The following is a 16,088-nucleotide window of genomic DNA, read 5'->3' as shown; positions in this document are numbered from 1 at the left end:
TGGGTGGTGTGATGCATGCCCCTGCTGCATTTGATGGCATCTGGACTGCGGCACAAACACATGTGATGATGCCCTCGGGCGATGCCACACATCCCGCACCGCAGATTGGAAATGGAAATTGAATGTGAATTATATTGAATATTCCCCCGCACAGCCCCAGCCACAGCCCCAGCCCTGACCCCTGCCAGACACTGCTCCCTGATGGCTCCATGAACTTTACGGTAGAGCAGAGAGAATGAGCAGGAGATGGAGGGGAGCCCGAACAACTGATGGGATCTCGAACACATGCCACAAATTACGCGGAGCATAAAACCGACTGCAACTAATTAACAAGAAAACTGCATCATCAGCAGATGGAAATCTTTTTGTTCTACCCCCCGACCCAATGACATTTTTCCCCCAATCCACGTTGTGCAGGTAGCCGTTGTCGAGTTCCCAAGGGCAGCATTTATTTTCCTAATCAAATTTACTTTTCTTCGGCAGCAGACGAAATAATAATTTAAATATTTCGCCCCGAGGCGGCCACACACACACACACACACACAGTCCCGTTGTAGTCCGTATCCCTTAGTCGATGCCAAAAAATGGGCAACAGGAAATGGCATTCAAGGCAAATGGCCGACTGGTTGGCTGCTAACAAGCAACAAACAAGGAAAAACTGGAGTAAAACCCTCCACAACAATGGGTAAATGCGGGGGGGATACAAACTTAACTCTGCCGCGGGGCACAAACACACAGAGAGAAACGATACAAAAGAAGGCAAAATCCCGGCAAGAAATTAGTTTCTTCTCTGGCCCCGAGGCCCTCTGCAGTTTTCTGTTCTGTTCTGCTTGTTTGTAGATTTTGCTGCTGCTGCTTCTGATGTTCCTGTTGCGGCCAGCAGACACAAAATTGGCAAATACTCGTACTACAAGCGGAGCTTAGGCGGCCACACCACAGCACACCACAAGGCACACCCCGCACCAACAAACAAAAGACAGAAAAATTCCACAGTCCCCAAACAAACGCACAAAAAACATGAAAAAATTCTAGCTTACACCCAAGACTTTTATATAACGTTTTAGATACCCTTAAAGATCGATTGTTTTTACTTATTTTTATGCATAAGTAAAAAGAGTAGAGAGATCTCTTTCTGCAAGCAAGACACTGCAGTCAATGCTAAATTATTTCTGTTATTTACATTTGTCGCTGGCTTCGCTTCGGCTTATCTGCAGATCTCTGCGTGTTCTTGCTTGATGGGACGACTACCTGCTCTCGGCAATTTAGTCGACTGCAAGCAAAAAGCTTGCTCTGACTTTTTCTCTCTCTCCCTGTTCGACGATCGATTGAAGAGTGGAATGAAGGAATACAAAAAACAACCGAGCTGCAGTGCCTAGAGTGATCGCTGGTACTGCAGTTACTCTAGTCATTGGGCATATTTGTCTCTCTGCTTTGCTTCCCCCCTCCCACCTTTTATGTGCTGCAAACATTTTAACAGAATCGCAATACCCTGCTCCCGCATATGTAAGGGTACAAATATGTGGGCAATGCAAAAACTTGTATCGTCGCAAAAGGGCGGAAATATTTTGCAGGCCGCCCAGACAGACAGACAGACATACAGACAGACGCTGACAGCAAAGGGCTAGGCTGGCCATAAGAGGGTTGTGTGGGGGAACGGGAACCCACAGATAATTGGAATTGGAGCGGTCTTCAAAGCTACTAGAACTAAGCCACTTTTCCCCAAAAAACAACAACAACAACAGAAAGTACTTACTATTTAAATATAACTTTCCCTTAAAAAACAAACAAAACCAAAATATAATGTTACCTTTCTGTTCTAGGGAAACGTTGTACATAATCCTTGCCTATGGGATCTATCTGGGGGGGCGCCACTCGTACAAAATGTTATACTTGCGTCTAGCCAAAAGTTATCTTTGCTTTTTACATGCATAAATATATACAAAACTAAAAGCAAATAAAAAGAAACGAAGAAATAAAAATGGGACCACCCACGGATTCACGCCCATTCCGACAACAGAACTCTGTGGACAGGGGAGGGCAAAAAAAAAATGATGAAATTCCATGGATGCTTGAGGGTGTCATTGGTATCCAAGAAGCCCTACTCCTGTTGAGCTAAACTTTTGTTCCCCGCAGTGCACAGTACCTATCTCTCTCTCTCTCTCTCTCTGTTTCTCTCTGTCGCAGGACCAGGTGTCATTTCGACCGTACTCGCTAAAAATTTCAATAGCGCAGTGGCCGAAAGTTTCATTGACTTGACAGGTGGGGTGGCTAGCCCACCCTCTGGAAAACTGTAATTGTTACCGTTTAAATTCCCATTAAACAGGACTCGTATCCTCTCGTAGGCAAATGGCTCTGCTCTGTGCTCTGTAACTTGGCCGGCGGCCGGAAAGAATCTTAAGCAAAATATGTCACAACATTTAAGCCCAGAGAAAGCTTTTGGCAGAGGATCCGCTTTATGGCGCCTGCTATTAACAAACCATAAAGTAATTTCTTGCTTTCCTGCACGGAAATTAGACATTTTGTCAAGGGAACCACTCATCCCCACCCCCCCAGATGGTAACGTCAATGGCATAGCCTTAGGGGGCCCAGAAACAGAGCCACGACCGAGAACAATAACAAGGGCAGAAACAGGGCAAAACAGAGCGAAACAGGGGAGCGAAAAGTGGTTGTCCAGAGCAGAGAGCGGAGAGAGAGTGAGAGTGGCATGGGCGGCATGGGCGGCATGAGCGGCGGCGGACACTTGGCTGGCGCAAGTTGAAAGTGAAAATATTATAATGAAGTATGTTGTTAGCTGTTTCGAGATTTTTCAAATGTATCCATCAGATACGGATACGGATACGCGAACGGGGGCAGCGGGCAGGACAGGAGTTTTGCGAGCAGCAACATTTTGTAAGTAAGTAAACAAGCAACGGCGGCAGCGGCGGCGGCGGCAACAAAAGTTTGTCTATTTAAAAAGTTTTTCGCAACAGCACTGAAAAGTTATAAAACATGAAAATATTTCTTAATTATTTTTATAAACAAGCAGAAGGCAGCAGCAGTTCAGTTCAGTTCGACAACGAACTTGCCTTCGTCTGAGAACACGGCCTAAGGCCCCCAGGGTGAGTGGCTGCCACTGGACCAGGGGCAACAACAACAAATCCAACCCAAGTCTGTGGTACATGCTGCCAAGTGTCCCAAAAGTCGTTGGTCGGTCGTCCCTGGATTTGTTTGTCTTTTACTGATTTTGAGGCGTACTTTTGCCTGAGGTCAGGATTCTGTTTGATTAGCATAAATACAACGCATAATAAAAAAAACGGGGGCAGATTTGCTGCTACTAGCCCTTTAAATGTCTTAAAAATTAATTAGAAAAAAAAGAATTCAGCAAACCTTATAGTCTGATGCTTAAAGCAGAATGCGGCGCTCTGGGAACATTCCAAAAATATTATAGTGGTCAGTCGACAGGAGGAGAATGTCTGTAATGAGAAAAACATGAAGAATATAGAAAAACTGCAAGATATACGAGATGTTTGTGGGGCTATAAATATTTTCTTAATTAATTGGCTCGTTTGTTTGTATGGGAAATTATTGAAATATTTTTATTCGATTTTTTGCTCTCTTCATAAACGAGGTGGAGCTATCGCTTGCAGCATTTGTGTGGTGGGCGGGGGGGGGGGGTTTCCATCTAGATCCCGTTAGCCCAGTAAATTTGATTGCCGTTATCTGCATTTTATTATGCTTTTGGCCACCGCAAAAGCACCGACAACCGATGCACAGACATTTCTGAAAATGGTTTTTGATATACGAGCATGAATATGAAAATGGTTTCCATTCGTTGCCATAAAATCATCCCAAATGGCCGAATGTGCGGTATTTCGTATTTTTCAGTGGTGCCCAAAAGAGTGTGGTTGGTGGGTGTTTGGGAACTTGAAATAAACTAAGCCAATGATTTATGCTGCCAGCGAGTGAGAGACAGAGAAAGAGAGATAGAGAGTAAACAACACACATTTCTCTATATTCTAAATTAAATTGTCAATACTTTTTAAGATGCAAAAAGCGCCGCAACCATGGCAAACATTTGCCTAAAATTTTAATTTGGACATGGATTTACTCAATTAGCTTAAAATCGAATTTCGAATGAAGTGTTTTTCCGTTTGTTTGCTTTATTTATGGTTTGAAATACACTCGTATGTATTATTGAATAAAATTTATTGGACTTTGGTTAATTGAATGATAATTATGGCATAACATCTAAATTGAGTGGCAGAAACTCAAATTCAATTAGCAAATATTCCATCTAAATGCATTTAACATTTGAAATGGTTTTAAAGTTTAAAGAAATTTTAATTTCAAAATGAATTCGTAGAATAATTCCCAAAGAAATGCATCGAATTAAAGTGGAAGAAGAAGATCTACCGAAGAGATTCCGAGTGTTGCGGTTTGCTGGACAGACAGGGGAGGGGGTTCCTTCGATCCACCTCATGTAGGCCCCCTGACAGAAAGATAGGTGCACAGTCCGTTTGTTGACTTGACCACCACTGTACCCAAGATCTGTCACATTTCTCCCTCTCTCTCTGTCTGTTTGTTTCCCTTTCTTTGCTCATTAATGCACCATAGCTTCCCGATGCCAATGGGCTTATCTTTTGCTTAATCCTTTCACAGCTTCTTTTCATTTATGCGGACACGCATTCTCCTTCCGTTCCTTTTGCCATACGATTCAAATACGAATTTAATTCCTGACAAATTAAAGATTTATCTGGGGAAATGCATGGTGCATTTTAAAGCTTCTGACACATCCATCGGAGGCATCATCATGCGCGCTGCAGACGTAACATTTCAATTTGCTGCAACAAATGCTCATAATTTATAAATTTTAAATCTATTTTTGTGCGCGAACAAAACTGCGATCTAACCTGAGCGCTGCTATGCCATCCATAGAAATGGCAATGGCATTGAGAGGGGGTTGGGGGGAAAAGAGAAGGGGGAAGCGACTGTTGGAGGTTAGGGAATGTATTGTTGCTGATTTATCGGGAACCGCAGCCAGAGCTGCTGCTGCTGCTGCTGTTGTCTGCATTTTTGGCACTGTTAACCCGATTTTCCACTTTTCATGCGACAACGAATGGGATTGGCAATGGAATTGCTTTAGAGAATGGGTGTGTGTGTATGTGTGTATATGTAGGTTGCCGCATGCATGATGATGATTATGTTTACGTTGGATGCAGCCACCCCGAACTGGATGCCATTGCCGCTAATATGGGGCACGTTCGAGTTCAAGTCACGTCACCTCTCTCGCCTTCGACTGCGGCGAGACACCGCGAAGACAATGACAGCAGAAGCAGCAGCAGCAAAAGCAGCATCAGAATGCATTGGGAAACGAGATCACGTCTCTCCGTGCGAGGATTTCTTAGCAATTTCATATCGAAGAACTATCTTTCAATTAAATTCCTATATTCCCATGGCACTCCCTCTCTCTTTCTCTCTCCATCTCTCATTCTGTCTGCCTGTCTCTTTCTGCTGCGTTTCAATTTCAATCAAAATTGTGGAATATGGGGTTTTCCTTACGTTGCCCCAAAACTAATTTCCCGCCACCCTCTTTCCAGAGCCTTTGTTGCAGCATAGCCAAACTTTGCTAATAAGTATCTGACAGATGCATACTGCCAGCCAAAGTTGCACCTTAATTTGATTACACCAAAAATTGTCCCTGCAGCACAAATATTTTCATTGCAATTTCTGGTACTACAGATATTTTATGTTAAAATTTTCCACTCCCGTTTTGCGCTATAAACAAATATTTTTCGTTCACGGTTCTGCGCGCTCTGACACCCTCTAAAACAAGGAAATTTATGGTTTTGGGTTGGGTGGGGGTAACATTGCTTTGTCGCAGTTTTCAACTTCATTTAATTTAATTTATTTTTCAGCATTTTAGGGAAATTTATGCTAGAACTTTTTTGGGTGCTATGCGCTGCTGTTTAATTTGCATAAAATGAACGTCAAGTGTTTTGTTTAACTGACACATATGTTTAGACACAGATACAGATACAGGTAAAGGTAGAGGTCCTGTTCGTTGGTCCTTTGGCTTGCCAGTGAAGCGGTCAAGTCGACCATAAATTGCCACTTGATGACTCTCTTTTCCAAGAAGAGCCACCGCCTCGCCTCTCTACGGCTTGCAATTCGATTTCATTTTTATGGCGCATAAATTATCCAGAGTCTCTGTCTATCGGTCTATAAAATGTTGAGCTTCGTTGAGCCCAGGACTAAACAGAGGACAAAGGACTAGGCAGGACATGGACACAGCAGACACGCAAAAAAGAGCAACAAGAAGCCCGGAGGTTGGGGGCGGACCGGACCTGACCTTGTGTTGTATATCCCTTTTTTCTGTTGTAGCTCTAAATAGACAATTTGCCCATCTTTACGCACTATTGTTTGTGTATTCCACAGAGCGTAGAACATTCCCCGTTTCGTGTTTCTTTGCCTGATATAAAAATCTGTTTAGCAGCCCCAGCTCCAGCCAACAGCCAACAGCGCCTCGATTTATGCCACAGTTCTTTGCTTTGTTGTCGTGTTTTAACGACTATAAAGAGCGAGAGAGCCCCACGTTATGGCAAATCACTTTTCAGACTTGACATCGTTGAAAAACAATTCGAGAGAGTCTCCAGAAAATACACAGAAATACACAACCCGAAACAATGTTGTTGATGGTCTTTAAAAGAAGTCATCGAATGAATAGTAAAATTTTAAGTGGGGAGGAGAGCCAAATGGAAGGCAAAAACCTTTCTTCCTTGGTCTAGGATTCAATTTAGTTTCCGGCATTGCTTTTTAATCCATTTAGAGAGATCCCCACAAAATCCACTGCGCCTCTTCCTCGTCCCTTGATTTATTGAAAGTGCTGTCTCATTGTTTGTACACTTCCCAAGGATGTTTATTCCAAAGGATGATGCTTGCTTTCCCCATCCAAAACAAATAGAAATGATATTGCACTTTTCTTTTACTGCTGGTATTTTGTTTACAGATAAACAAGCAGGAAAACTGTGCAGTAAAATGGTGATTCGAGTGTTTGGGCCAATTAGTTGAGATTAACTGAATTTCGCAATATTTCGTATTTCGAAATATGACTTAAAGATACATCCATCCTAACCCATCAAAGATTTCTCCCCGTTATTTATGTGGCAGGCAGCAGGCCTCCTGCCTTGGATCTGCTGCTTACCGCTGGCAATCGCCGGACAGACGTTTGTATTCATATTGTATTCATTCTTAATGTATGAATAAATAAAATTTAATTTTATGGAAAAAAACTGACAAACAGGAGAACCAGCCAGCCCATGCCCCAACATTTGCTGTTGGAAGGAAGAATTTCCCCTCAGAAAGCAGGGGGATACAGAGAGAGAGACAAGCAAGAGCGAGACAGAGAAGGAAATACAGGCAAGAGAAACAGAAAAGAGAAGCAGATTTCGATTTGGAAAGATAAAACGCCTGCCAAGAAAAAATAACACAGTTTTTGTTTGTGTGTCTCTCAGTCTGTGTTGTTTTTGTTGCTGTTGTGGCATATTCGAGTGTATTTGCACAAAATACGTGAAATTACGCGAAAAATATAGTCTTGCTTTCTGTTCCTCTTTCGCTTGCTGTTTGTGTGTCCTGCCAAAACAGAGAGTATGTCCTGAGACCCTTAGCCACCATCCATCCATCCACACACCACATTTCATTCCCCAGTGGAAAACCTTGAAAGATGACTGGGAACATGTTATTTTTGTCATTTAATTTCGCCTGAACCTCCACTTGCACGTTTATGCGTATGCGTAACATTCCCAGTCGAAATGTTTTGTGAACAAGGGTCGCGACTCTAAGATACGCTGTAATTATGTACTTTCATTCTACACCAGAAGCATTAAATATTTAAATAGCCAAAATGGCATTTGTTTTATATTTTTTGGCCGTAATAAGCATCCGATCGGTTCCAGATTTGGCAGTCTAGTTGACAATTGTTCGTGATTCTGGTTTTGTGGATTTACTCAATCTTTCAAATTTTTGATGAATTTCGCTATCCTAATCAAGAATATATAGGCCATATGGCTTAATCAATGTATAATGTGTAGAAAACGCTTCCTTCTGTCTGTGCCATACATCTACACAAACCAATTATACCCCAGAGTACCCCTTGAGTATCGTGTATACAAAATATATTGCCATAAAAGACCTTTTGTTTAATCTTTGACGCAGCGGGAGAGAGAGAGAGAGAGAGAGAGAGAGCGGACAGAGTATGTATTTGTACGCTTTCCCTTTTGCCATTTCACTTTATAAGCAAATTATTAATGAGAGATGCTTGCTTTCCATATAAGTTAATAATCCGCTGCGTAGCGTCAAAAATGCAAAAAAGAAAAAAATTAAAATAACAAAAAAAAAATAAAATAAAAGGAAATACGATCCACCGACAGGCAGCAGCGGAACACTTTATGGCAGAACGGAGCGTCGAGTCGGAAATCTCATTTGTCATGCTGCTGGCCTGGCCATTTATCAGTTGGCATTTAAAAAGCCATTAAAACCGAATCCGGCAGAAAGACCAGAGAAATTGAATGAAAAATAAAACAACTTTTCCGCAGGAAACAGGCCGCAAAAGCACTGAACTGAGCCTTCAATGGAAATACTCCAGGAATGAAACCTGTGCGAAAACCTGGCTGCCTCGGTGGTTTCTCTTTCACAGTTTCCCCCAGTACCAGCACCAGCTTCAGATCCAATTCAATTCATAATTTAAAATTCAACCGATTGCTGCCCACCCGCTCCCACCTTTTCTTGGGCCCGCTCTCCACCGGTGTCAGAGACCCATAAATTAATATAAAAATTCCTCACGCCCAGCCAATAAGTGAACATTGAAGCGTTTTATCGCCACGAACAGGCCAAAAGGAAAGCCTCTCTTCTCCTCAGCTGTCCCCAACTCTACCGGCTCTTGGAGTCCCCCTCTCCATCTTTCAAGATTCGAAAGATGTCTGGGTAGCAGTTTGCTTTGGTCTACAGTCGTCGTCTAAGGCCCTGGGGGCCATTGTCCGGCCGCTTGGCCACTTGGCCAAAAAGACATTTGTGGTATGCGCAAATACTCGAATGGAAACGACGGAGAAACGAAGAAAATAGGGAGGCGCTGACGCTTCCGTGCAAGCGCCCATTAAACATTTATTTGCCACAACGGATGGTTCCAAAGTTCTATGAAAATGCTGATGTAGGAATTATCCAGAAAATTAATGTGAAAATGTTTGCAAGAAAATGAAATAATTTTCTCTGTACTATTACGAAAAATGTTGTATCTAGAATTATTTATTTAAACTTTTATGAATGTTTTGGAATGAAATGTTTTCATGTTTCCATCTGTCTGCCTACGCTGCCTGCGCTCAAGTTTTTCAATTGGATATCCGGCCAACTATCTTCCAAAATGTACCAGTGAAGAACCTTCAGTTGAATACAATTCTTCATATATTTTTTCCCAAACTTTCACTCCCAAAATTCTTCTAAAATCTGTCTCAGAAGTATCCAAAAACTATCGCTTCCCACCAATACAAATTTGATCCCGTATTTAACCTGTATTTCACCTCCAAATTGCCATCAATTAATTTGAAAAGTTTTAGCTGTTACAGCCCACTGACTTTTGCGGGAGTCGGCTCCGATGGAGGTCACATGCAAAACTTTTCCAGTTTTCTTTTCCGTCTGGTATTTGGTCTGGTCGCCTGACTGGCTGCCAATGGCCATGGCAACGAACTGGCAACTTTGTTAATGGTTTTGTCATAAATTTTAATTCGATTGCGTCAGTTAGAAGACGAGCTGCAGATGGGGCGGCAGCTGGAGGAAGCTGCACCACGCGGAACAGCTCTCCGGCCTGGCTGAAAAATGCATTAGACTCGAGTAGGAGCCCAAAAGCAAAAGTTTTTGATAGTGCGGCTAACCACAGAGACGACTCGATCGAAACACACACACAGGACACACAGCCTGAGACTTGTACTGCACTGAGAGGAGGGAAAAGCCAAGCCGCAGACGCGGCAGGCAGTTTTCAGTCTGTTGTTTGAACACGAAGACTCAATTAATTTATGCAGTGTGAAGTATAGTTTTCTGGGGCAGAGTAAGCCTCTCTCTCTGTGGCTCTCTCTCTCTCTTTCTCCCTCTCAGTGGAATTGAAGGAAGAGCCAAAGGACGTCTTACAATTACTGCAAAGTGGAGAGGCTGGAAAATGCGTTCAATTAATGCATTTTAAATGCATTCTCATTGTCACTTCCGTACGAGTTGCGCGCGGGCAGGATGGCTTCCTTCCACCTGCAGGCGGCGAAGGCAAGGCTGCATGCCCCCACAGTGCGTATGCGTGATGCATATATTTGAAAGTCAACCACGAAGCCAAAAGCCCAGCCAAAAGGAGCGGAAAGCTGAGAGATGAGGGATGCTGATGACGGATAAAAAGACATTATTGCGTGAAGCATTATCTTTGCCGTGTGTGTGGCAGCGGGCACAGTGGAACGATTTAATTGAAATTTGGATATAAAAAACACAGAAACGAAAATTAAACACTAAAAAAATCCGCATTTTCCTCTACTTCTTCTTCTTGTCATCTTTGGGCTTTGTGTCCTTTGCTTTGGCCTTTGTTTCATTTGTCTTCTTCTGATCTTTGGCCTTCTTTTCCTGTTTTTTGTCATTCTCCTTGGCTGCCGCCTTCATTTCCTTTGGTTTCTTCTTTGCATTTCCATTCTTTTCTGTCTTTTCTTCCGGCCTAATGGAATATATCGCCATAAAAACCAACCATTGTTGCGGCCAAGAACCCTTGAGAACTTACTTGACCAAAATGGACAGAGGATCCAGTGTAACCACAGGCTCCTTGAATTTGGGAAACTCCAACATATCTATGCCATCACCGCCACCGAATTTCAGTGCCAGACGCTCCAAGGTCTCATTTAGCTCCTGCTCAAACTCTGGACCCGCATCGAGGGGCTTGCCTGTGGGACTCTTCTTGTGGTATTCGCTCACTTTTTCCAAAAAGATCTCATAGATGGGATCCTTGTAGCGCCTTGTTGCCGACAGGGCAATATTACGGCGAAAAATCAGAGAGAAATTCGTGATGCAATGTCGAAACATCGTTGTGTCTGAATATATTGAAATGTGAATTGTATTCCCTTTCAGAGTGAAACTTATTCGAGAAAGCCTACTTATTTCACTCCAATATATCGGAGACTTTGCTCCACAGTTCCTTTGGGGGAAAGGTCGTGCCTTTCACAGGAAGGGGAAGTGCGTGTCCTCTCCACCCCCACTCACCCACATTAACTACAAGGATAATGCCATGAAAAAATAACAAGAAAATGCCTCCAGGCATCGTTCATTACAGCCAGCCCTTTAGTCGGTAGTCAGGTGCGTCCTGTGGCAGGACCTCAGGCTCCAAGGATCAGCGGCAGGACAAGCGACATCCGAAATGTTTTATTGTTGTAACTGTCGCCTGGTGGGATAATATATAGTCCGGGAGCAGCGCAAGCTGCGCTGAGAGAGAGACTGCTCCTCCATCTCCGCTGACACAAATCACATGCAACCTTTTTTCCCCCACCCACCAACTGCCGTGTGCCACTGACTGCCCTTCTTCTTCCGTCTGCTGCTGCTTGCTCCTGCTGCCTCGTGTCTTTCCTGAAAATGAAGTGGAACTTGGTGGCTGCGGACGTGCCCGCATTGGCCTGGTCTTTGCCTTGGAATTTGAGTTTCGGGCCACCAAATTATGTTAGCTTAAGAGGTGCGCTCATAGTAGAGTGTGTATCTGTATCTGTAACTGCCTGCCCCTTCGTGGAAGGCTACCTGTGTGTGCGTATGGACAAACCGTTCATCGCTTTCGCTCTCTCTCTATCTTTGTGTGCCTTTGTGACCTGCGTTTTGTCGTTTGTCCTTCCTTCCTTCCGTTTTAACAAATGTTTTGTTAGCGACGCGGCTTCTTCTCAGCAGTCTTCCGCTCTGCAAAAATTATGCGGAAACGGAAAACCACAATTGAGTGGAGGGTGACCGACCTGCCCCTTTCCCCGAATCAGCCCATCCCACCCCCATGTGTGTCCGTGCGGCACGTGTCGCATATGTGAGGCACCTGCTGGCTGCTGGCTGCTGTCTGCTGCCTGCTAGCTGCTGCTTGGGATCCACTTTGTCATCAGGTTGAATTAGAGGACTATTCAATTTTCATTATTAAATAATGCCCCAAAAGCATTGATGGATGTACGTGAGGCCTAGAACAAAATTAAATGCACATTGGCATGACCAAATAGTGCGTGTCCTTAGACGAAGTAGATCCCACATCTGACCCTGCTCATTCGCTCAATGGAAATTGTAATTAAATTGAGACCAATATACGGGTTGCAATTTCTAGCTCATAAATCTCCGGAAAGCATCGAAAACAAGTTGGAAGTCTGGCTGCTTAAACACCTGGCCTTAGAGCACTATTTAATGCGAGAAAAACGAGCTACAGGGTATCTTAGTACACCTCCATTCCCTTTCCTTCCATCATTTACTTTATTTTCAAACGATAAATCAAAACGAAATTCACATAATTTTTATCGTTTTGCACACATTTTCCATAGACACACAAACACACTCCACACACACATCTGCACATTCAAGGGGACAAATTCAAAGTCTCCTCTCGCCTCCTTTTTGCTTTCGTTTGTGGGGTTTTTCAAACGTTAAACGTTTCAATAAAGTCGAGCACCTGTCAATAAATCGAAATTGCCTTCTCGTATTATTTTTATCGGCTACGTTTTCTGGTTTACATTGCACGATGTAGGCGCCACGCCACACACAATCTGCTTCAAATTTCACAGTACTGCCACAGGGGGCCACGCCCACACACACACACTACGGAATGTCTATAGCTCTATACCTTTCCATATGTGTGTGTGTGTTTGAAGCGACCTTCGTGGCGCTATCTCCCATTCAGCGTCGTCGTTGTGGGGAGGGTTCATCCTTCTTTCTCGTCAGCGCCATCATCTTCTTCCAGTTGAGCGCGTTCTGCGGGTGCCCCCGAATTGCTTCTACCTTCTGGCTTCTGTCTTCTGCCACCTGCCACCTCCTACCTCTTACCACCTGTCTCCTACTCCTATATTCTGCTTCTTCTGGCCTCTGCGGTTTTCCACTCTTCTGCTCTGCCTCTCTATAGCATTCTGCTCCATCCACTGCTTCCTGTATTTCGGGTCCAAGTTCCGGATTTTAATTCACTTTTTGGCAATCGAATTGTGGGACAGTTTACATGCCATTCATTTCATTTCGTTTCTGGCTTTAATTACAGCCCAGGCCGGAATATCCTTTGAAGTATGTATTTTGGCAGTGCTTTAATTTTAATCCACTTTCCGCTTAAAAGCGACCAAAGCGAGTGCCATTTGTACGAGTGGCTCTGAGAAGCGCCTTATGAAAATTTAATAGGCACTGAGGGGGGGAGCAGAAGCAGTAGCAGCAACAGCAACAGCAGAACAGGATGAAGGATGTGTATATGTGGCAGGGGAGAAGTCGCTTTCCATTGGAGATATCCGTATAATGAGAGTGCCAAAAAATCTGTGTAAGGTCAGGGAGTTGGAGGAGACAGCAACTACACCACAGTTTCAGCGACTTTTGCTGCTGCTTCTCCTCCTCTTTCTTTACTCCCACGCACATACATACATACATACATACATACAATTGTCATGTAAATTTTTGTTTAACAAGCAGCAAAATAAGGAGATAGCAGGATAAAGCAGCAGAAAGCGGGAGAAAGCGGGAGAAAGCAGGAGAAAAAGCTTAAAAATAAAATGCGTTTCTCCTTTTCACATGGGTGCCAGTCGAATGAGGCGTCACAGTGGGTGCGACTTCCAAGGGACTTCTAAAATCAATTAAAAAAATATGAAAGCCATTTTTTCAAAGAGCTAAGACGACACTTGTTATGTAGCTACTATGATCATTCTTTAACATTCTCCATTTTCGGTTTTTGTTTTCAGTCTCTCATCCACTTCCCACCAATTTGCATTCTCTTTTTTCTCTTTTTTATCCCACTGTCTTCACCGTTTTTGGCCTTGTTTAAGACGTTGCTCCCCCTCCCCCTCCCTCCACCATTCACGCTCTCGCTCTTTCTCTTATGTCGTTTCACAGGCAACAAACAAGCGAAATATTATTTACGAGCTGTCAAATCCCAGTTAACGTTGCCTTACGCTCAGCGACCCAAGGACGTCTCTTGTCTCTGAATAAGAGTGTGTATCTGTATCTGTAACTGTATCTGTATCTGTGTATCTGTGTGTGTGTGTAGTGTTTGTTTGCTGTGTTTCCGCATAGTTCGCCAAGAGACAGCTGAAGATGCCCCCGTTGCTGCCGCAGATACTGATACGAGAGATACAGTTACAGTGTGTTCCAAAAGTGTGCCACAAAGCGTCTCGCCATAGTCAAATGCCTTGACAAAGCGAATGCTTTGAGGAGGCATGCGGCATTGGGCTGCATAATAAAACGAAAAGCAAAAATGAAACCAAAAAAAAGAAAAAAGGCAAAAATAATTTAAATTTATGTACTTTTTCGCGTATTTATTTGTGCCGCCTCCTCCCCTCCCTGGCTGTGTCCTCGGTGTCCTTGATTTGTTTGCAGCAGAAAAAGCATTAAATTCAATTTGTGGCAGTGTTCGTGTGTGTGCGTGTGTGTTTGTGGCTGCCACTCAGCGTCAGACACAGCCCGAAGAAGGAGAAGAAGAGTCTTATAGGGACAAGGGCCGGAATGGGGGGGGGGGGAGCAACCGGGCGACCTGTTGTCTTGTTTAAGGAATTACTTAACATGGTAAATGCATATCCCTCCACCGTGCTCGTATGTGTATGTGTGTGTGTGTGTTCTTAATAAATATTTCGGTTGCTTCTTATTCTTTTTATACCCAGGACTCCAAGGAGTACAGGGGTATATTTGGGCCATAAATAAGAAAATCCAAGAAAGCCTCAAAAATATGAAGCATGATCGTATATATTGGAATTTAAAAGCTTGTTGCCGGATCAATTTTTTAGCCAACATAAACAGAACACAAGTGGTTTTTTTTTTGCACTCTGAACACCTGTTTGAAAATGTTTTTAATGCTTTCTTTTAAATGCTTCACCTATAAACTGAGTATGGAAACTGAGTGCATCTTTTACCCCCATTTTTCTGGATATTTATTTATTCATTCCTCAAAAGTTTAGTATTCTTTTGTCTACATTTTATTATTTATAGTATTATCTCAAATGTATGTATTACAGGATAGTCCTAGTGTTGATCGTTAAAACGCAAAGAAATAAAAACCCTGCCTTCAGGGCAAATTTTTTCGCGCTGTTGCTACTATGCCATCCCCCACCCACCCATTTTCCCCATATTACTTTCTCTCTCTCTCTTCCCCTCTGGTTATCTTTATAAATCTGTATGTCTCTGTTCATTGTCTGCGTCTGTGTCTGGCTGTGTGAGTGCGCTTGACAATGCGTGTGGCAGGATCTACGACAAGTTTTCTCCTCAAAAAGTGAGACAAGTGGAAATCCGTTAAAGAAAATACGTGAAAACACATAAAAGATCTCTCTCTCTCTCTCTCTATCTCTCCCTCCCTCTTGTGTTTGGCTGCAGCTCCTGTTGTTGTGGCGGCCACATAAATATGTACATATGCGTGCGCTTGTTCGTTTGTGTGTGTACGACACAATGAAATGTCGTTGGCAGCACACAAAAATTAATTGAAAAAAGTTTATCTTAAGGACTTTTCATGGGTCACATTTTTGGGAACGCAGTCGCCACTACCACACGCACACTCCTTTTACGCGAAAGAGGGGGACAGAAAGATTAGGATAACTTAAAGGGAAATAAAGACAAGAGATATTTTCCAGAGAAAAATAATATATAGAGATTTAAAGATAGAGATTGAGTGGCATCAACTCTTAGTTTCTATATTTTCGCCCCCCAGTCGGAATCGGAATGCAGATCCTATAACGAGCTCATTAAAGCTCTCTGAGACGGAAAGAGATGCCTAGTTGTGATTGAGTAAAAGAACCAGCCTATGTGGTGATAATTGCTGAACAAGAGAGAGATAATAAATTTATTGCCTGCCTACCCCCCCATCGGTAGCATATAGGAGGATCATTGTCACAATGGAAATACATATTCTGGCAAGT

At 43.2% G+C, this 16,088-nt stretch overlaps 2 protein-coding genes across 2 annotated transcripts in view; both read right to left on the bottom strand.

The window, feature by feature from the left end:
* The window catches only part of LOC111064836 (connectin), a 143,127-nt gene that overhangs the window by 70,996 nt on the left and 56,043 nt on the right, over positions 1-16,088 (bottom strand). Inside the window, exon 3 of the mRNA XM_041594061.1 lies at positions 3,367-3,452. The gene's annotated coding sequence lies outside the window, so the exon portion shown is untranslated. The remainder of the gene's footprint in view (positions 1-3,366; positions 3,453-16,088) is intronic.
* LOC111064838 lies at positions 10,425-11,133 on the bottom strand. The gene is made up of 2 exons (XM_022352641.2): positions 10,775-11,133; positions 10,425-10,711 (listed from the first exon to the last, which is right to left on the bottom strand). The coding sequence occupies exons 1-2, from the start codon at positions 11,071-11,073 to the stop codon at positions 10,534-10,536; spliced, it is 477 nt and encodes a 158-aa protein (XP_022208333.1). The 5' UTR covers positions 11,074-11,133; the 3' UTR covers positions 10,425-10,533.

Source organism: Drosophila obscura, unplaced genomic scaffold (assembly GCF_018151105.1).
Source record: "Drosophila obscura isolate BZ-5 IFL unplaced genomic scaffold, ASM1815110v1 contig_208, whole genome shotgun sequence".
Taxonomy (NCBI): domain Eukaryota; kingdom Metazoa; phylum Arthropoda; class Insecta; order Diptera; family Drosophilidae; genus Drosophila; species Drosophila obscura.
Note: the sequence above shows the minus strand (reverse complement) of the source record. Positions and strands in the feature narration are given on the sequence as shown.

Bases quoted from the DNA above. Each gene is read 5' to 3' on its own strand.
- LOC111064838 (XM_022352641.2), bottom strand. From the start codon at position 11,073: ATGTTTCGACATTGCATCACGAATTTCTCTCTGATTTTTCGCCGTAAT. The intron at 10,712-10,774 runs GTAAGTTCTCAA...ATATTCCATTAG, and splicing joins CCTCTGTCCATTTTGGTCAA to GCCGGAAGAAAAGACAGAAA.